At 40.5% G+C, this 21,918-nt stretch overlaps 2 protein-coding genes across 2 annotated transcripts; both read right to left on the bottom strand.

The window, feature by feature from the left end:
- Nucleotides 1-2,502: 2,502 nt before the first annotated feature.
- Nucleotides 2,503-6,780, bottom strand: LOC117253170 (arrestin domain-containing protein 3-like). Its single transcript, XM_033620548.2, has 6 exons — nucleotides 6,483-6,780; nucleotides 6,027-6,087; nucleotides 5,634-5,784; nucleotides 5,426-5,522; nucleotides 2,935-3,191; nucleotides 2,503-2,838 (listed from the first exon to the last, which is right to left on the bottom strand). Exons 1-6 carry the CDS (start codon nucleotides 6,736-6,738, stop codon nucleotides 2,713-2,715), a joined length of 948 nt encoding a protein of 315 aa, XP_033476439.1. The 5' UTR covers nucleotides 6,739-6,780; the 3' UTR covers nucleotides 2,503-2,712.
- Nucleotides 6,781-6,921: 141 nt separating this feature from the next.
- Nucleotides 6,922-17,560, bottom strand: LOC117252706 (arrestin domain-containing protein 3-like). Its single transcript, XM_033619790.2, has 6 exons — nucleotides 17,093-17,560; nucleotides 16,929-16,998; nucleotides 16,454-16,601; nucleotides 14,139-14,241; nucleotides 13,765-14,030; nucleotides 6,922-11,384 (listed from the first exon to the last, which is right to left on the bottom strand). The coding sequence occupies exons 1-6, from the start codon at nucleotides 17,367-17,369 to the stop codon at nucleotides 11,286-11,288; spliced, it is 963 nt and encodes a 320-aa protein (XP_033475681.1). The 5' UTR covers nucleotides 17,370-17,560; the 3' UTR covers nucleotides 6,922-11,285.
- Nucleotides 17,561-21,918: the final 4,358 nt, after the last annotated feature.

Raw genomic sequence — 21,918 nt, 5'->3', positions numbered from 1 at the left:
CTTCCGTGGCACGTGGGTAATGCGACTAAAGATGGCTTCTCTTTGTTACAAAACTGTTTGTCTGATGAGGGTGTAGTCACCGAAACGTAACAGAATTAAATCACAAGAAAGCCCGTGTGAAATCTGAGTAAAATGTCAATAATTTGTGAAACACTGCATGTGGAGCACCTCTGTTTATTATCAGTTCATTGACGATGCTGCACACCAAAAAACTGCAGATGTAGTCCCATAAGATAAGACAATCTACAGCGCTGAGTGAACCTACTAACTGCCCAAGCCTCAATAAAACACTTTAAATCCTAGTGAAATGTTTAATTGAATTGAAATTAAATTACTTTTGGTCACATGAAAAACTACAAACAACATTTCTCTGACACTTTGCCAACAAAGCTTGAACATTATAAGCCTCGTAACGGTTGGATTTATTGGACTATTGTGTTGGAATGAAAGGGGTGCGGCTATAGGTGAATAAAAGCCACGACATTCATTGAAGAGTGAGTTGAGCCACTGGGATACTTGACCTTGTAAAGTCACATGATGCCTGCACTGTTTTATGACCGTTGTTATATAATGCCTCATGACAGCTTATGGAAACATTTATTATGCATAACACATCTATAAATTCACACTCATACTGATGTTTGCAGAGTGAGTAATCTGTTGCACAAACAAATCACAATAAAGGTGTGGAAGGTTTCTGCCTTCACTAATTCCTTCAGTCAACTATCTACAGGAATGATCTTTATCACCTTAAATGTTGGAGCTGTCTTGTTCATATGTAATCAGTTGACAGGTTAAGACTCCCTTTAAAAATCATCGGGGGGGAAATCCACACCCTCCAGCCCACTTTGAACATTAAGGTCAATGAAACTTACAATATGAAGTGTGTAATTCAAATATCTCATAATAATATCCCATTGTCCACTAAGACCCCTATCGAAATCTTTCAGAAAACTGGCTGCTCTCTCCATGTTAAGGAGGTCTAAGTATTCCTCGAGCCATACCTCCTTTGAAAAACAGGTCGGCTTTCGTTCTTTCCAATTGCAAAGAATTAACCTTGTAAATGAAACTTTGAATTAGATATTGATAGTCTGTATATTTATGTAATTTATTTCATATATGAATTATGTTCCCTCATGAGGAAATGAGGGCATGCAAATGTAGGCTACTTATTTATTTTTTGTCCTTCTAGACATATGAATTTATACCTTGTTGTGCATCTTATTTATTCTACATTCATCACTTGTTGAGTTTGTGTGACTCTCTACCCTGACATTATCTCGGAGTATCATGTACCGTCCCCCCTCCCCCCGTTTATTCTGTGTGTGATTTTATCTTGTCGCTTGTCTGTTTTTGTTGCTGTCATGTTATGTAAACTGAAAAAACTTAAAAAAACAAACAAAAAAACAATATGAAGTGTGATCACTATCAGTGACTCATGCAGGTTGTATTTCCAGTGTCAAGGAAGTGCACACGCCAAATGATCAGGCGCATTGATAACAATACTTTGGCAGCATCTTGTGACTGAAGGTTTGAGTCATTCGTTATGTCATAAATGATTATTAATGCAGGTACAATATTCAATAATGATAATCAGTGAGAGTAGTTTGAGGATCCACAGGGGGGGCTCATTAGTACATCATTTTCATTCACTTTCTTCTCACTTATAAGCTCCTGTTTTGCAGATACTCTTTGTTTTATTTTTTAAAGGTATTCTTGGGGCTTTTTATAGACAGCACAGATTTAGCATGAAAGGGGGAGAAAGTGTGAGGATCACATGCAGCAAAGGGCCGTGAGTTGGAATCGAGCCGGCGTCCTCTGCGACAAGGACACAGCCTTTGTACATGGGGTGCCTGCTCTACCAGGTGAACTAGTGGGTGCCCCAATACTCTTTTTTTTTAATGGTATTGAGTTACATCCCGGCCTGCACCGGATGTTAATATGACGTCAGAAAGAAGCTGGACTCTTACATTGGACAGATATTAAATTCTGGTTGGAATGAAAATCGCATTGACAATATTTTAACATTCTGATATTTTGCAGAAGTTGGGTTTTGTACTCCATACCTTTCAACCAAGTGCTGTTATTCTATGTTAAGATGATGTTTGCATGAGATGTCTGGAAGATGCTGGATTTTGGTTACTTAACAACATAACTTAAAACCAGCAGAATATCAGCGTCACCTGTACTCAGTACTCTACAAATTAAGGTTGGCATTAGACGCTGATAATTTTGACCTCACAACTTAAATCAACCAAATATCAACATCTAACAAAGTTGGTGGCCAGTTGGGATATAGCAGTTGCTCAAAAGGTTAGATTCTATATCTACAAATCCATTACAAAGTTATAATAGTTTTAGTTGTAACAGACCGACAGAGGAAATGATGAAAAAATTAAAACTTTAACTTTAACATTTTTCTCTATGTGGTACTATATAGTCTCTGGAATAAGAGTTTTTATTGTTTATTTATAGTTCATTTAAAAGAAGCAAGCACAGCCATATTGTGTACGACTTTATTTACACAATTTCAGTATTCCTTATTATTGCACACAGCACCATGAGATCAGGGGAAGAGAGGTATTTACTGGCCATCAAGTCATCCCAGTGATACAGCAGCTGATCAGCTCCCTCCTCTCCTCTCTTACTGTTCTTATCATCATCCTAAATACTAATACCACGTCATCATTGTTGCCACCTGGATAACAGCAATTAACCAAACATGGATGATGTAAAAGCAGACGGATGCTCCTCATTATCAGGCTCCTGTAAAGCCGGCAGGATGACTATGGGGAACTTGATCACGGGGTCTCGAGCATATTTGACATCCAGATAGACCTGTGGTGGACAAACAGACAGCATTTATCGTAACGACCATGCAGCCCTATAGACATAAAGACTTAACTGACATGTTTTGAGAGGACAGATACACACCTTGAGCCTGTACTCTGCCTTGATGATGTTGCAGTTTAAGATGGACGCGTGCGTGGTGGGAGGGATGGTGATGATCCTGGTGACAGTCTGGCCCGCAGAAGGTGAGATGACTTCCCCCTCCTCCTTCAGGATGTCTTTGGTCTCAACTCTCCTCTTCTCCTTTGCAAAGTAACTGTACTTCTTATACAAACAGAATTTGGGCTTGATTTCACGAGATGATCTGTTCTGAATGGAGGCCATGACCTTTATGCCTTCCCCTGCGAAAACAGAGCAGCACGTAATACACAATGGTTGTAAATGCAAAATATGCTCTCTTAAATATAATTATCCCTCTTACTCTCTGGTTGACGCCAACACATGAGTGATTGATAGCAATAATCTCACTGCATACGATATAAGGGTTTTTTTTCACAGTGCATAACATTATAAACCTGCACTAACATAACAGCCCCTTTTTAATGATGAGTCAGTGCTATGAAATTGAATTGTATCTCATATTGTTAAAAACTCCTATTCTGTTTTAGAGGTATTTAAAGTATTATTGAAGTATTTACATTAATTAAAAGAGGTCTATGTGGCATCAGAGCATTAATAAAGCTGCAAACAGCTATTTGCTATGTAAAGATATATTGGAGTAATGGCATCCTGAGCACCGAATGAAGGCTCCCTTTGTGTGTGTTGTAATCCGAGCTTCTCTGTTCTTTGTTGTGGTAGCATGTTTGGCTGTGCAGCATGTGAAACCTTGTGTATACACCATTGTCTGACTAATTGCCACCACTCTATTCTGTGCTCATACAACAGTTACTGCTAATAATGTCAGTCCAACCCACAGTGGGGGAGAGGCGTCGTTGCAAGACCCCCCTGTTCCCCCAGTGTTAACACCGTTAGCTCTGACAGCACTGTTGCCAGAGTCAGCACTATTAGCACTGTTAGCAATTAGCCACCAAGTCAGCCACCTCCATGCTGGGAGACGTGTAAAGGCAATCCCAAGTCAGACTCTAGGGGACACCACCTAAATTCAGAGTTTTAGTTTATTATTTCCATGATGTTTGAAAGTTCAGCCAATATTTGTATACATTAGCTACTCTCTCTCAAAGCCAGAAACCAGATAAGTAAGTCATCAAGTATAAAGTCTGGAGCTGCTCCATAGACAATGAATGGGAGCCTATAGACTCACAGAATATTTGTTTTCTTTTTTATACCCAATTGATGTTTATTCTACAGTAGTGTTCTCAGTTCTGACACAGAATTTTGTACAAATAGTTCAAATAAACACAAGAAATTTGTGCTCTAGAGAAAGGATCAGCACTCAGTGAATAACCTCCTAAGCCCTATGATAAGCTATTATGGCAAGGCTTAACTATACAGACCAGTGAGCAGTGATAACTAACACGTCTTTGGGGTCATCAGGTGGGAACCTCCTTTCACCAGTGTTTCGTCTAGTTGGTCCCACGACACCTCCAGGAGGCTAGACAGGGATCTCTGGCGTCCCAGAGACACTCCACTAATGCCAGCTCTCACTGCTCCCCACACCGAACCAACAACCTCCTTTACCTTGCTTACACATGGCTTTCTCAGCCCAAACAGCACTGCCACCTTCAACAAACCCAGGCTCCGTACATGCGAGCTCCAGGTAGTGACCGTGCCGATACTACCTTTCCAAGCACGTTGTACCCACATACTCACAACATTCCCCTGGGTGCTCTCAGTGTCGTCTAGAACAGTGGTTCCCAACTGGTTGGTCACTGGTCCATTCTGAATGGACCGCAATTGACTCGCAAATGTGTCAAATTTGTTAAAAAACACACTTGATTTTGAAGTGTAGTGAGGTTCTGGCATTCTGCAAGTGCTGCTTCCTGCTGTAGAGTGAGTAACCAATGGACAGCTACTTGACAGAGACAGCAAACTAACTTGACAATATGGCCAAACACAAGTATGACGTTGAATGTAAACTGTGTGGACCTTGAACTAATGACTAAGGAGAAATCTGGACCTCGTGACTGAACCAGTTGTGAACCACTGATCTAGAACATCTTTCCCCATTCACTGTAAATGGAGCAGCTCCAGACTTTATACCCTATGACATCACAATTTTGAGTTTTAGCTCTCTTTTTAACATTTTTTTGGATTGAGAGAGTTGTTCATGTTTACTAATATTTTGGACTGTCTTAGACGATAGATATAACATGTATGGATTTTGAAAATGGCCGTAGTTCCCCCTTAATTAAACGATTAAAGCTAGTCTAAATAACTTTTGCTAAACAGTGGTCTCTTCATCTACAAGCAACCTCTAAACTATAGAGCATCATGTTTGGATTATCTCTCTGCCATCACTATTACTACATGTCTCATTTGTTGCTGTCTTATCTTTACACCATAAAAAATGGTGCATGAGCAAAGGGACTTTGAGCAACACAAGGTCCAACTGCAAAGAGGTTTTCTTTTACTGCAGCAGATAATCTGTGGAGTGAATGTATTATTCAATCATTACCTTGGTAAAAACCTGTCCGCTCAATATTGACATCCATGCCAACCGTCCCCGACGTACAGAGAATCATTTTCTTATTAATGGTGCTTTGCTGTGGAGTCTGACGAGAAAATGACAAACTAGTTAGTGTCACCTCTCATTACTGCAGCAGTGTGTCAACAAAATCAAACAGCAAACACATTTGAATGCATCTGTGAGTGTGTGTGTGTACCATCAGCAGTGGATCACCGTTAAGGCTTTGTTTGTGGAGGAGAGTGAACTTCGTCTTTGCTTTGGTGTCTACTCTCATCGACCTGCTCAGATTCGCCTCCAGTCTGTACGTAATTTTTCCATACGAGCCCTTGAAGGAGGACGGCAGGTCCCTGCAAGACGTGACGACACAATGTACAGACAAGACAGACTGGATGAGTGACAGTAATATCCTGTCAGTAGCACTACATTTAAAATGTCTGAGGTGGATACTCATATCAAATGGAAATTAAATATTGATCATTATATGATAGATTGTTTCTAATTAGAAATGAAGAACAAACTGAAATGTGTTCATGTTTAAAGACACTGTGAAAAATTATGTTTATTATAATGATTAGACTTTTAGACTCACTTTACAGGGATATGAACGGTGAATGGGTAGACATGGCTGCCCTGCCTAACAACAGTGTTACCTGAAAGGCAATAAAGTTAATCATAAATTGTATTAATCAAAACATTAATTAACAAATGTCTAACTCTTAGATTGATCTTGTCAGCATGGTAACCAAATTTGAAAGGTAAAAGTGTTCATTGATCACCCTGAAGAATAATCAGGACAGAAGAGGGAGAAATTTTAACTGTTCCTGTAATGTGATGTGTGTTTGCTATCAGTGTGACTGGGTCAAACGCACACACGCTTATGTATCTTTAAATCTCACTGGTAAAAACTGGGAAATTACAATCCTGTGTGCCATTTTCATCTAAACAGAGATGCACCAGTGCTACATTAATGAAATTTACAATCAATATAATAAATCTGGTTACAGCAGGTTGTGTCTAAATTGAATGACATGAGTAGCTGACTTACCTCGGTCCTTCCGAATGATAAATTGCTTGATACTGAAGTACTTGTGTTTGTCAGAGTATGCTCGGACTTGTCTTCGATATCTGCTGCGCCATTTGACTTGTGCTTTTCCCTTCAGCTTCACACAGAGTGAATCTATTTTGCAGTCTTTGGACAGTTCAAATGTAACTTGTCCTGTAATAAAGTCACCACTGGTGAAATGATCACTTTTGTTAATGGGGTTATATCCCACTGAAAAGCTCCTGACATTGTCTGGCATGTTACACAGTGTAACCACCAAGCAGAGCTGTAAGCAGGTTTACACTGGCTTTGGTAATAATTAAACCACAGTGCCTCAAAAAATCTTGCTCACTGGTTAGAACCCAATTGGTAGATGCTAAATGAAAAATTATTGGCTTTAAGAATATAAGATTTTACTTTAAGGAAATAAATTAAATGCAAACAGAATATCATATGTTTATTGCATAAATCAGTGCAGTGGTTAGACAACTCCATGTAATGAATGAGCACATTGTGAATCAGTTTCACCTGCTTTGGTGCAAATAAAAGTGACAACAGGTGCAATGGAGAGGCAAAAGCAAGACAACCCCCAAAAAGGTAATGGTTTTACATGTGGTGGCCACAGACAGTTGCTCTCTCCTTCTTCTCTAGTTTTGTGTTCTGCTAGTGTCCTTGTCACCACTGGTAGCATGAGGCGGTACCTGCAGCCCAATCAGGCTGCACAGGTAGTCCAGCTCCTCCAGGATGGCACATCTAAACGTGCAGTCGCAAGACGGTTTGCTGTGTCTCCCAGCACAGTCTCAAGAGCATGGAGGAGATACCAGGAGAACAACTGTTAGATGAGGAGAGCTGGACAGGGCCGTAGAAGGGCATCAACCCAGCAGTAGGACCGGTATCTGTTCCTTTTTGTGAGGAGGAACAGGAGGAGCACTTCCAGAGCCCTACAACATGACCTCCAGCAGCTACTGGTGTGCATGTTTCTGACCAAACCGTCTGAAACAGACTCCATGAGGATGGCATGAGGGCCTCCAGTTGGACCTGCAGCCATGCACTGCTGTCTGAAATAATCATTATCAAATGTAATCATATATAAACATGACAAAATTCCATCACTGCCACAACCCATTCTAGCATTATGGTGTACTGCAGTTCTGCATGTGGTTTGTCTAAGTGGTGTTGCCGTATCCCAGCAGAACCAGCTCACAGGCGTATTCACCTATCGTTAATGTCTTTATTATGTTTTAATTGTCAGATAGACCACTTTAAGTCATTAATGTCATTAACATTTTGCCTCTCAATGTTGAATCTATGGCAATGGCCTGAGGTGGAATCCAGGCAAAGTGTATCAGTATACCTGTTTTGTTATAAATGTGTGCAAGGATCCCCTATCATAGTTAAATGCTATTTTGGTGTTTTCAGTTCTCAGACAGAGAGGAAGTAAAACTCCTTTTTCATATTTTTCAAAACCTGGGTTATAAAATGCTCTAAAGTTATAACATCCATAAAAGCTTTGATTAATAAATAACTTCAACAGATACATATTATTGCCATATTGTGTCAGTGTCCTGTGTGCTAAAACCTAAATCATTGAGTACATCACCATTATAGTACAGAAAAGTCTGTCCAGAAAACAGCTGTGGGTTGCTGTAAAGGTACCATCACCTGTCCCAGAGTCACCTTGCACATCTGCACTGATTTCATTACTTGATCACCTTTGACAGCGCTATCCACAGGGCCTGCTATTTGCTGGAGCTGAAGTCATATGCGTCATCCAGGAACAGCTATGGGAAATATGCGTGGTAGTAGTAAGCACTTCTCGGCACTCATCTGACAGGTTTGTGGCATTTTGTCAAAAAAAAAGTGTGCAAAAAATATCTTATACAGAGAGCAAGCATGGTGAGATATGCCTCCAAAATTAGTAGCTCCTGACACTGCACGTTGATGCCCCCTATAGGAAACCAGATGCAATGGATCAATGTTTTAAGCTGATAGTCTGATAATCATAAGGCAAAAAGGTTAAATTAAAAAAAACCCCATCTTGACACAAAACATACTAACATCACTTTTTTTTTATTCCAGTTCATCTAAACATTACATATGTTAATCCTACTGTAATTATATGACAATGTTAAAGAATACTTGAAATTCCATCTTGCAAAAAGACACTATCGTAAGACCTGAGGGATCAGATGGTGACATCAGAGAGAAAGCAGCATAAGAGGAGTGTGAGCGAAGTCTTTGGTGGAGAGTTGAGACACATTCACTTTAAAGGTTCTGTATGTAACTTTCACCAGGAGTGGATAGCAGCTCCGACCTATGCCACTGTAGCAACTCCAATTCAGCAAATGCAAACCCCAGCCCTGCGGTTCACAGCGGGACTCAGGGCAGTAGTAAGGGCAGTCCAGGATCAGACACCTGGCACTTGGTCTTGCTCTGGCTAAATTCAAATTGCTGCAGGGCACTGAGTTAAGTCTGTCTCCAACGGGCTGCCACTACAAAATGCATAGAGGCCTCTTCGTTGTGATGGGGGCTGGTCATTTGTGATGGTGACGATGGTGGACTCCCTTTATTAGTTAACACTGGCTAGTGTTGCCCTGTAATGGAGCTTAAGAGAAGGCAGGCACTAGAATACTGCACATAACTTCACACCTTTTGGTTGTTTTCTTAAAAAAAAAAAAAGCCAAAGTCCTTTCTCCAGAAGGCCACATGATGTTATAGGCAACCAAGAAAGGCAGGGAAGGTCTCAGTTTTTGAGTTACATTACAACCTGTTCACCCACTGTCAATGAAAAACTATTAATACATGTGTAAATTTACATACAGCACCTTTAAATAATGTTGTTTCAAACTGATATAAAGCAGCCTTTCAGGCACACTGATGACAAGAAATAGTTAAACCACTTTCAGCTCTGATGGACCCACTGTTTACAAGACATGGCACAAATACAACTGTGAGACCTGGAGGGTCTGCATACATTTACTTTGGATGTACTTGCAGCATAAAATCACTGATATCTAGTTTATTGTCCAAAAGAAGAGGCACTGAAGTTGGAGCTCAGCAACTGTTGTAGCTCGTAAATGCGCTCACCAGCTGTGGCTATCAGGGTGTGATCTCACTCTGAATAAAAGCTAAATTCTAGCACTGTAAATTAGTTTCATACATGAAACAAACAAACACATTCAAAGTTTCATTTTCACAGCAGCAATATGAACAAAGCAACCTGAGATAATAGAGCCCACATTGGCAGCCATGTGAAGTTAGTGGATATTAACATACCGGCTGGCTTACAGTGAGTGCCAGCTGAATGGCAAAGAGGAGACGGCTTTCCTCCAGGAAATTACGCTGATGGTGTTCGCAATGACACATAATTAGGCTAAAAAGAGTGAATTTAGTTTACACGGTCCTCAGCGCAGCGTTTTCCCTGCTGAAGGGAGCAAAAAAGTAATTTGGTGCATAGTCTTGAGTCAGTTCAGTCAAGCATTCAGCTGTTTGCATGGCTTTGTCATCATCATCATGATCATTCAGAGCACATTTACCCCCACTGTGCCCAAACTTCTGAATTAGTCCGATTATAAGATAAAATACGTCTCAACACAGTATACTCACAAAACAACACGTATATGACAGCACTTAATATATTAAAATACATGATGATAGTTGAGATAAAACTATAAAAACAGGCTTATACTTACAGACATAGACAGACATATACTTAAAATAATATATTCCAAATCTTCATAGTACATTATTAGGAATATCTCACAATCCCTTGAAGATTCCTCTGGATCACACATAGTAACATATTTTGCATTTAGACAAGTACAGGAAAATTTTATCGGAATGTAAACACTGGATACTGGAAATACATATTGATAATGAAATCCCGGCTGTGGCTCACGTAGTAATAACATTCTGTAACACATCTTTTCCCCCCATGCTTCAATCTACCCAATCATACAAAAAAGAAACTAAAACAGAATTAGGGCTGGCTCAAATGCCTTAAAGCTTCAAAGCGTCAATCACTGCCATGGTAATCAATGTCCAAATCAGTATAGTATGCTTCGATTTTCTTTTTTACCACTAAAACAGTGGGGGAAATTGAAAGGAAGTGGCAAGTATCCGACGCAAATGAGGCCAGAGGCCAGTGTTCTTAGCGCAGTCATCGACCCCTTCTTCAAGCATTAAAATTGCAGTAAGAGAAGGAAAACAATAGGTGAGATGAAATGCGGATGCCACCTGTAGCGAAGCACTTGATTTGCATCTAGTGATGAGACTCAACCTGCGGCATTTCGAGCTATACTAACTTACAGAAACATTGCTTGAAATAGTCCACCTTCCACCTTCTCTATGACTTTCTTTGTAACACACATAACCAGCTGCACAAAGTCCTACTCAAGTCGACTACTTGATTGGCATATATGAATATGACTGATTACGGTTATCCCCCTAAGGTCCCATCGCATCCCATCTAAGCTTCAAATATTTGCCGGTAATAATCACTTGAGCTTCAAAGCTCCGCAAATGGTATATGGGACAGCCCTAAACAGAACAGACTTCCTGTAGAGTGTTTCAACAACCCATAGTAAACAGTTCATAGATAAAACACACACACTCTGAAAGCTAAATGAAGGCAGTATGATGCTAGAAGGCAGTTTCCACAGTATGAATGTCAACGCTCAGTTACAGTACTGAACACAGACACTATTTAGGATACTATCATTAAAAACAACAAGGCAAGAGAGGATAATGTCTGTCATACAGTATAAAAAGCTTCCACCATCATGTCATGTTAGATACATTTGAAACTCACATATAGGGTGGTGGAGCAGAGTTAACAGGGGTGTCACACATGATGATGGGAATCAGCACAGTGAGGTCGGGGGCAGCTCTGACGCTGAGTTTCACCTATAGGAGACAAGAAAACATTGACAGAGCTTGCATCAATTGGTACCAACCATGTCATATATGCTAGCTTGTCAGGAAGGGGGCTAATTAATGCTCCAAAGTAGGGCTAAATTTTGGAAAGGGAAAACTGGCATAGCCATATTCAAAGGAGTTCTCTGACCTCTCAACTCAGGATATCTGCATAAAAATGGTTTCTATGGGTACCCAAGGGTCTCTCCTTTACAGACATACCACTTTATGCTAATCCAAGGCAGTGTTTTGGCAAGAATCATGCAGTTTTTTTTTTAATGAATGTTATTTTTGCCTATTCTAAAAATGGTATATTACTATATTTCTGCATATTAGGGTCACTTAACAGTCTCAGAAAAGCATAAATTGGGTATGACTGAAAAGCTGAGATGCCCAATTGTATTTATGTGTGATGATGTTACTTCTCAAATTAGTCACTTTATCATAGTAAGATCATTTTCTATTGTGACCTCTACAAAAATCAAAAGTCTCATGAGCCTTAACAACCAAAAACTAGAGACTTCAGACATTCAGAGGCTTTCCTTGGTATATGAACAATAAGGGAGTTTCTCTCATACCTCTTTTCCACCAAATTAGCTCTGGTTCTTGAAGTGGTTCAGCTCAGGACTCGTGGAACCTTGCTATCTAGAGAACCAGCCCATGTTTCCACCAGCTTTGAACAGAACCATTGTAATCAGAGATGTGTCATTAATAGAGGGCGTTGCACAATGGAAGTAAACAGTAATAGCAAGATGGTTTGTTCCACTATTACAGATACTGTATTTGTTTTCATCCAAAAAACCAGCATGGACCAACTATTAATCAGCACACTGCATGCTCTCATGACATGCCAACCGATCTTCATGGTTGGTACTCCAGGTCAAGGAAACTTATTTGTTGGTTCTGGGAACCAACTTTTCCAGTTCCAAACCAATTTATTTTTGGTCAAAATGCTCTGAATGGTTGAAAATTTGGTGCGGAAACCAGGAAGGATCCTGCTCCATGTTGGTGGAGAAGGGGTATCCTCAATATCCAGAACAGAAGTGCTACCATCCAGTCTCCAAATAAAATGATTACAGAAATCTCCAAATGTTTGTGAGACTGAATCACAGCATGGATTTTTCTATGGTGTTCCTCAAGGTTTTTATGTCTCTAAGATATACGATGGCCATATGGGGCAGCTGTAACTCAGAGGTAGAGTGGAAAAAGTATCCTTGGGCAAGATACTGAACCCCAAATTTCTCCTGATGGCTGTTCCATCGGTGTGTCAGGGCGTGTGAATGGTTACTGCGTAGCAGATTGCACCCTGTGTGGTCACCTCAGCCACCAGTGTGTGAATGGGTGAATGTGACATGTAGTGTAAAAGTGTTTTGAGTAGTCGAAAGACTCGAAAAGCGCTATACAAGTGCAGGTCCATTTACCATGCAGGATTTTACTGAAAAACTACTTATAGACTCAGAAGTCAATGATCACTTCTGACCCAAAGTGTGTGGCCGTGTATTTTATTGCAGAGACTCTCCTCTCTGCCTGTGCTTTCGTATTTTCTTCCTGTGATCAGTGCTCGAGACGTTTATGGGCGTGTACCTTCACAGCGCACAGGTAAAGTGGGGGCTTTATAAAAAACGTAGCGACCAGGTGCCAGACTTGTAGCAGCGGGCATCCAAGAGACACAGTGCCGAAAGAAACGCAAATACAGTGAGGCGAAACGGCAAATGAGAGTAAATCTGGGGTTGGCTTCTAGTTTCACTCACGCAACAATCCTGCGTAGTATACCTTTAATGTGGCAGTGTGACGGGATTTTTGACCATTGTTATCAATTTTCAAGTGATCCAAAATAATTCAATTGTGCACAAAATTCATGTGACAAATGATATCAACCCAAAAATTGCTGCAACAACCAATGAGACATTGAAATGGCCATCATATACTTATATCATAATGTCCTAAGCCCCTATACACTCTCAACTTTAACACAAAGTTTATTACTATGACAACTAAAACTTGACACAGAGCTGAGCTGCATCTCAAATTAATCTTCCAGTTACCAGCTTTCAGATGATGTTTACTACTTCTATGTGACACACACTGTTGACCTGCCATCTCCCCCGAAACATCCAGTCCCCCATTGAAAAAAAAGACAAAATAGGTCTATGGTGGGTCTAAGAGGACTGAAGAACCAGTGAGTAATCCAAGTTCCGATCCACTGAAAATCAATAACATATATACTAACATGAGGTTTAGATGTATTAAAAGTAGCAAATGAAAGCTCTCTGAACAACTGAGTCAAACTGACTCAAACAGACATGCATGATTTCTTCCATCATCTTATACTGTAGCTCTGCACTCAACAGACGTTGTCGTTGGCACCAACCTCTATCAAGTAATCGACGTCTAGCATACTGCAGTTTGAGATGGTGAGATATGCAGACGAGGGAATGGTGAGCATGATCTCAGTGCGCACGTCAGTAGTGTGAGCGCTGACGGGTTGTCCAGTCACAGACGCCAGGTTTTTGAGAATCCTCCTCCTCGCGACCTTGCTGCGGTCGTAGTAAACCTGTTTCTGTTGCAGTGACACCTTTGGAGTAGCTGTTCGAGAGGAAGCGTTGCTAAACTCGCAGATTATTTTCACAGTTTCACCTGAAGGAAGAGCAGACACAGTGTTTGGATGTGGTTATTTTAGAGACATTTTCTTAACATCAAAATATTGGTTATTTCTTTTTGGGGAAGATTAGATGGAAACAGCACCAGGGACGAATGCTTTCTTCTCTGCACTGGCTGTCACTGTGATAGGACCTGAAGCACACCACAGGCAGCACAGTGTCATGTTGTTGGAGCCTGAGAGAGGAGCCTGCAGAGAAACAACACAGGGACAGCGGTGCAACAGACAAAGTGAGCGATGTAAATTCATCCACGTGACCGTAGACCGTAGGATATAGTGTCCCTTTAAAGGATGAGAAAATTATCCTCTTCGTAAGCTTCATAAACTACTACACTCTTTGATCAGCCAGAAAATGCATGAATACAAAGCTGAAACAGTGTTTTTTTTTTGATACCATGAAAAGCTGACTTTATGGAGATATGCGGTTCTAAAGCAGCATTTATACTTGTGTGTCAGCTCTGTGCAGAGTCTGTTCTGTAGCCTACGCCGTTGTGAGCATTTATACTTGTGCGGTGGTGCGTCTGTGTCACTCTGCAGTTACACCTCCAAAACACTCAGGGTTTACGTGAAGTGCTGTAAAGTTAAGTTGATTCAAAACACACATTAAACATGGCTTAACAGTTTAAATTAGGCTTCACTATAACTCGCAGCAATCACAGACAAAGCATTTGTCTTTTTCTCGCCACATTTTCCCCACAAATACAACATGCTAATGTTTTTAGCACAAGCCTATGGCATTTTACATTGTATAAATTAGCTTAGCAGCTAGCTGACTTTTCTTTTACTCAAATGAAGCCAGGGACTACGCAAAATTTATCAAAGGTAACCTTACAAAAATTCAGTTGCATCACAGCTCACAAGGTTCACCGACAAAACAACTGTCCCATACTTAACACGTTTTCCAAACAAATATAACATCCATCCATCCATCCATTTTCATCTGCTTATTCGGGGCCGGGCCAGACATCCCTCTCCCCAGCAACAATTTCCAGCTCCTCCCGGGGGACCTCAAGGCGTTCCCAGGCCAGACGAGATGTAATCCCTCCAGCGTGTCCTGGGTCTACCCCGGGGCCTCCTACCAGTGGGACGTGCCCAGGACACCTCCAGCAGGAGGCACCCAGGAGTCATCCTGATCAGATGCCCGAACCACCGCAACTGACCCCTTTCGACGCGAAGGAGCAGCAGCTCTACTCCGAGCTCCCTCCGGATGTCCGAGCTCCTTACCCTATCTCTAAGACTGGGCCCTACCACCCCATGGAGGAAACTCATTTCCACCAGCTTGTATCCGCGATCTCATTCTTTCAGTCACTACCCAGAGTTCATGACCATAGGTGAGGGTTGGGATATAGATGGACCAGTAAATTGAAAGCTTTGCTTTCCGGCTCAGCTCCCTCTTCACCACGACGGACCGGTGCAGCGCCCGCATCACTGCAGAAGCCGCACTGACCCGCCGATCCACCTCACGCTCCATTCTACACTCACTCGTGAACACGACCCCAAGATACTTGAACTCCCTCGCTTGTGGCAAAAAATACAACATGCTAACGTTATTAGCACAAGCCTATGGTATTTTACATTGTATAAGTATGCTTAGCGATGAGTGGAGATTTCCTTTATTTGTATGAAGGATATATGACACATAAGACTAAAATGCTATTTTGTGGAGGCCTTATTGTCTTCACAATTTATTGTTTCTTATCTGTGAAATTAAAGTAAATAAAAGCTTCATCTCCACTGAGGGAAATGGTGTCAGTTTACAAAAATAGACAGGAGGTCTGCCTCACTGCAACATTTCCATTTCTGGAGAGGTGTACGTCAGGCTACAGGGTAGGATGCAGCTTAGATTACGGCGTAGGGTCTGCTGTACAAGTATAGATCCACCTTAAATCCCGCCTAACAGGACAGCAGTGCTTCAAACATATGATAATCTTAAAGACTCTGGTACATTGTTGTAGATTAAACTACCCAACAGTATGCAAAGCATTTAAAATTAGCACAGCCTTAAACATCTACAACAGTAAAATGTAACACACACATTCATGTAACAGTAATATCAATCCAAAACCATCATGTATCATAGTTAAACATTCTTCGGCAAAATGTGTCCCTTTACCTTTGGTATTATAAGTAAATTATACAGTTAAAAATTATATACTTATACTTCAGTTAGCTCTGAATGCAAGACTATGTGGTACTGACAATTTCACTTAAGTAAAGGATCTTACATGTTGAATGTTCCTTAAATCATGTGTTCAATCAGATGACCAAACAACAAGCCTGGGGCCAAGCAGTATTCCATTTAAAGAGAAACTGTACATTCTACACAGGGAGTGGCAAGATAATAGGGGGTCGTTAGGGCCCTGGGCCCCCCTGGCATGTTAATATGGCATGGATCACTTACCCGCAGCTCTGGCTGGTTGGTATTAAAGCGGTTTGCAAAATTTAACTCTGTCACGAAGTCCTTGGCCATATGCCACGGTCTGTTGATGCCCACTGTCAAAGTGTACAATACCTTTCCATGAACCCCATGGAAGGTGGAGGGGAAGTCTCTGCAATGATGCAAGAATAGTAATTAAACAAGGAAATGGAAATAGTTAAAATTCTGATGCAACCACTGCAACCATTTTGGACTAAGATAAAGGTAATAAACAATCTCAGATGTCAAAGGGAACTATCTTAAAGTGATCACATGGTAGACAACATTATTGATGCTCCCTGGGTTTAGTAATCAGTCTTGCTTCTAAATCAAGATTACATGTTATGATGATGAGTACACATCAATGTATCTTTATCTAAGGTAGCATGTGACCCCTCTGGAGTTACAGAAACAAGGAAAACAACACACTGGATATGGAAAGAGCTCATATCATACACACCCCTGTGGGAGAAGACATGAAATTGGATACACATGCGTGCCAGGCTGAAGTTTTGTTGTTCCACCCACAGCTGCAAGGGGAAGATAAACTCAGTGACTTTACTGAACAATGACTGATTGTTTGCAAACTTTTCATGCACATGAACGGCCTAAGGGAGCGCATACCTCCCTCTTGTTGCACGAGGACGCTCTTCAAGTCAAAGAAGTCCACTTTTGCTGAGTAGACTCGCCGCTGTCTTCTCCTCTTCCTCCCTCCCCCTCCACCGGAGGACCAGTGGACATCCGCCGCCCCTTTCAGTCTCAGCGTTATGGAATTGATCTTGATCTCCTTTGTGACGTCGAAGGAGATGTGTCCCGTTATCAGGTCGCCACTGGAGACAGTGTTCCTCTCACTCAAATTGTTGAAGTTGATGGTGAAATTCTTGATCGTCTGCTGGAACATCGTTGAGACTTTAAAAAAAAGAGTCTACTGAAGATAAAATAATCTAGTTTTATAAAAGCAAAAGATTCCCCGAGTTAAAACGGTCCATTTGGTTAAATGCAAACGAGTACGCAGTCACTTATATAAGTATTAAATGGCAAAAACACTGCAACACACAGCTGACAACAAAATGTGGAATTTACGGTGGTGCGCATGCGTAGAACATGCCTCTGGCCCAGCCCTGATTTGGGGCGGAGCCAGAGCCCGAGGGAACTGCTGAGCAGACTGTGAAGTAATGTCAGAGCAGTGGTGCAAAGTACATTTACTCGAGTACTACTCAAGTAGGGGAGACCGGGGTTGGTTGTCACACTTCTTGCTATGAGTTGCTCATCATCTAAACATCTTTCAATAGTCATTCCTACGTTAAATGAAAGCATAAGGTCTTGGCTTGAAGTGGGTATCCCTTGCATTTGTACCCCCTTCAAGAAGAAGAAGAAACAATTAATAAAGACTCTAAAAGATGTGCAACTTTTTTAATTTCTTAAGATAGAAATACCAAATAAGTTTTGAAATAAATACCTCCTCATCAATGCCCATTAAGTTTAAACCATGATTTTGAACCAGGAGATTGTTTGTTTGAATTATCCTCTGTAAGGAAAGAACAGTGAAGGAATTTCCATCCATCCATCCATTTTCATAACCGCTTATTCTCTTGAGGGTCGCGGGGGGTCGGGGGGCTGGAGCCTATCCCAGCTGTCGTTGGGCGAGAGGCAGGGTACACCTTGGACAGGTCGCCAGACTATAGCAGGGCTGACACATAGAGACAGGCAACCATTCACATTTACGGGTAATTTAGAGTCACCAATTAACCTGCATATCTTCCCATAGAAATTGCAGAATATCTCCTCTCCTCAATGTTTTGTGTGTGTTCCAAAATGACCACTGCAAAATGAGCAGGAAGTCCCCAGCCAACATTTGTATGTGGGCTGAAAAATGGGCCCTATGGGATTGTTCATGGTTATATTGGCCCCATGCCAATTGCCCACATGGGTGGGTTTACCTAAATGGGCTCCAGATAAGATGCCCAATGTGGGCCCATACCCACTTGGTACCCAAGTAGCCCTAGCATAACTGTGTGGGTCCCACTTGGGAAAAGCCATCGATGTGGGCAATTGGCATGGAGACGATATGAAACCCATGGACAATCCCATATTGGGCTCATTTTTCAACCCATTTACTACCCACATGGGCCCCATATACAAATGCTGGCTGGGTCAGGCCAACTGTTTGCTATCAACATAGTGTCACAGCGCACTCTACTGTTGCTGTAATGAGCACCGTGACAACCAACCCTGGTATCCCCTACTAATTTGAGGTTCCTCTACTTTATTTAAATATTTCCTTTTCTGGTACTTTACCCAGGAGGTTCAGGTCCTTTGGAGCACAGGGGGACTCTATTGAACTCCAATGAAGTGGTTTGCTGGGGCAGCAGCATCTCGGACAGCTGACAGGATATATTTTTTTCCTCTTTACCCTTTTATTGTAAATCTGTATCTTTTATTACAATTTAATTTTAATTCCTCAGTTTTTTTTTTCATACAAATATTTGAAGTTGTTTTGGAGGCTAAGATAATGTTATCAGTTGAGTATTAAATAGCAGCAGACTGGTTGCTCAAGACAGAAAATCCTTGACCTTAATGGTTAAGGTAGGCCGATAGGTAACTATTTTTTTCTTCTGGTAGTATAGTAGAATCCCTCCACTCATAACTTTATGTCTGATGAAAAACTGGTAACTTGGGTGTTTTCTACAGGAGTGTGTCGGGACAGAGACCGAAGGCAAATGTATTTGCTCTGCAGGGTATTCTTCTGATGACATGAATGAATATGATTTGTTTCTTGCTTTCTTTCTTCATCTGTCATAAACACGAAAAGTAATATTCCTCATGCTCTAGCCTGAGGGTAGTGCCTAGTGTGCTTCTAAATTTCTGAATCATTTCATATCAACACAAACATTATTTTTCAAACACTTTTTATGAAAACTCTGTGGTAGATTTGGAATATCACAAACCATATGGTGTTCTGACTGGGATGTTTTTACCCAACAAACATTTCTAAATCATGATCTGTTGATAATGATTATGACAAGAAGACAGATTGTACAACATTTGAAAAACATACTATTACCATTAAAGTTGTTCAAAGACTTTGGTGACACATTTTCATATTTCCAAAGAAATGTATTTTTACCCACAAGGATGGTATGGCTCTAAATGATCATGATCAAAATGTTGGTGTTTGAAATGAAAGTCCAGATACTGGTGTAGACAGTGAACTCCCAAAGCACTTCATGCTGGAGGCTGAAACAACAGAGATTTTGTTGCTCAAAAGACATAGCTGACGGAAAAGCAAGAGGATTCTGTGTATCAGTGTTGCCAAATTCAACACTGAAGAGGTTTCAACTAAACTGCTGGCTCCTGTGCCTTGCAATGAGTCAGGACAATGGACTTTTATTTACCTTTGATTTTAAAAAAAAAAAAAAAAGTGTTCTCATTGTGTTGTGGTTTAAGAATGGAGCGTTGGGTTTGTTCGCCTGAATACACTCACTTCTTGATCTGTCCAGGTTTTGAGATATCTGTCTCTAGATGTGTTCTATTACCCCAGTACAATAGAGGTGAATGAAATTTAATTTGTAGTGTGCACAGAATTGGAAAATACATTTAACAACTCTAGCAGCCTTATCTTAAAAATATTTCCAAAATAATGTCCCTGTTACTTAAACTCAACTCAAACTTTATTTGTATAGCTCCTTGCAGGTTATAGTTAAAAGTGCTGACTGACAGGGTCGATAATAAGACAAGTGTTGACCATAACAACATAAAAAACATTTCAGTCAGGAACACTTTAGTCAAAGAAAACTTTATTTCCATTTGCAGTGTTATATTTGGCAGTATGGCTCTGTTCTGGGGCCTCTCTGCCTTTCCTAGGCCTACACAGAAAGGCTCTTCCATGCACCTACGTGGAAAGCTTAAGGTGGAGAGAGCACACCTCTCCGCCCTTCCACGTGCAAATGAGGAAAGCTTGAGGCAGAGAGGCAAACTTCCCTGCCCTTCCATGTGCCTACATGGAAAGCCTAAGGCAGGGAGATCAGCAGCAAAGACCCCTCGGGAACAGAACAGAGCAGCATCAATGACAAACAGAAATGACATTGATAAGTCAGACACAGCATGAAAAGGAGGAGCTGGGGTGGAGACAGGTTGCAAAGCAGCTTACAGAGGAAGCAGCAACAGTAGGCAGGCCAGAGCAGTTTAAATAGGGCGCCCTGAATGAGATTCACCAATTGGTTGCATAGAAAGGAATCATGTGATCTATCAGCTGACTCCCTTTCATCAGTTAGCTGCTCCATCAGTTGATTGGGCTGCTTGAGATCAGCTGATGTAGCTGTGATGTGAGCTGGCCTTAACATCGTGTCCTGCCTGAACTGATGCTATGCTCAATTTTAATTATTTAAAAATTTGAGACGAATACATACAAGACAATAAAAATTATGAAAATGTAACAAAATAGACTTAGACTTGTAATAACAGTAAAAGTAGTTAAATTAAAGAACTAGACAAAATTATAAAAAAAACAAGAATAAAAATGAAAACAATAAAAGAGATTTAAGTGCTATAATAATAATAATAATAATAATAATATTAATAACTATAAAATAGTAAATAGAAGCGAGACTAAAAACTAGATTAAATACATTAAAAGACAAAACAAAATAAAGACAAATAAAATTAAAAAAAGGTATAAATTATATCTGATAATACTACTAATAATAGAATAACTGATAAGATAAAATAAACAATATTTTACAATATAAATACAATAAAGTAGGTGAATAAAATATTGTAAAAGAAAATGTCTTTAAACCATTCTTAATCAGAAGCCTGACTGAAAAGGTAGGTTTAAAGTTTATGTTAAAGAATTTTAGCACTTCCAGCTGCTCTCAGATTCCTTAGGCAGACTTTTCCCATGACTCAGAGCACAACAGCCAAAGGATGCACCAATGTTTTAGTTCTGCACTTTGGAACAACCAACAAAATCCTGTTACAATGGATAATCCTGTCTAGCATTTCCATGGGGACTATTTCTTTTGTCGAATGTAGATCCTCAACTATATCTGGTGAGGTTTGATTATCCAGTGAAAGTGGTAAAGTATTTCAGCTTTTTTGTAAGTGCTGTCACTACCACAAACAAACTCCATTCATTTGCATTTTATTGGCATCTTAATGATGTAAGTGTGAAAAAAAAAATGTTATTGGCATGCCTTGGCATCACTAGGGATTTGTGAGAAAATATGACTTTTATAATTTGGCTGAACTGACTCTGTGATGATTCAACCACTAGATGGCACTAAATACCTTAGTCTGATCATCCTCTTGCCTCAAACAGTGTAAACCACAACTATACAGAACTTAATGGCAACATAAGTTGTCATCACAAACCCAAATGTCATGTTTCTTCACGATGCAGATCAGTTATTCCTGAATACACTTAACTGAGGCATTTTTAATATAATGTT

This window comes from Epinephelus lanceolatus, chromosome 9 (assembly GCF_041903045.1).
Source record: "Epinephelus lanceolatus isolate andai-2023 chromosome 9, ASM4190304v1, whole genome shotgun sequence".
NCBI lineage: Eukaryota > Metazoa > Chordata > Actinopteri > Perciformes > Serranidae > Epinephelus > Epinephelus lanceolatus.
This window is presented reverse-complemented; position numbering and strand designations above follow the sequence as displayed.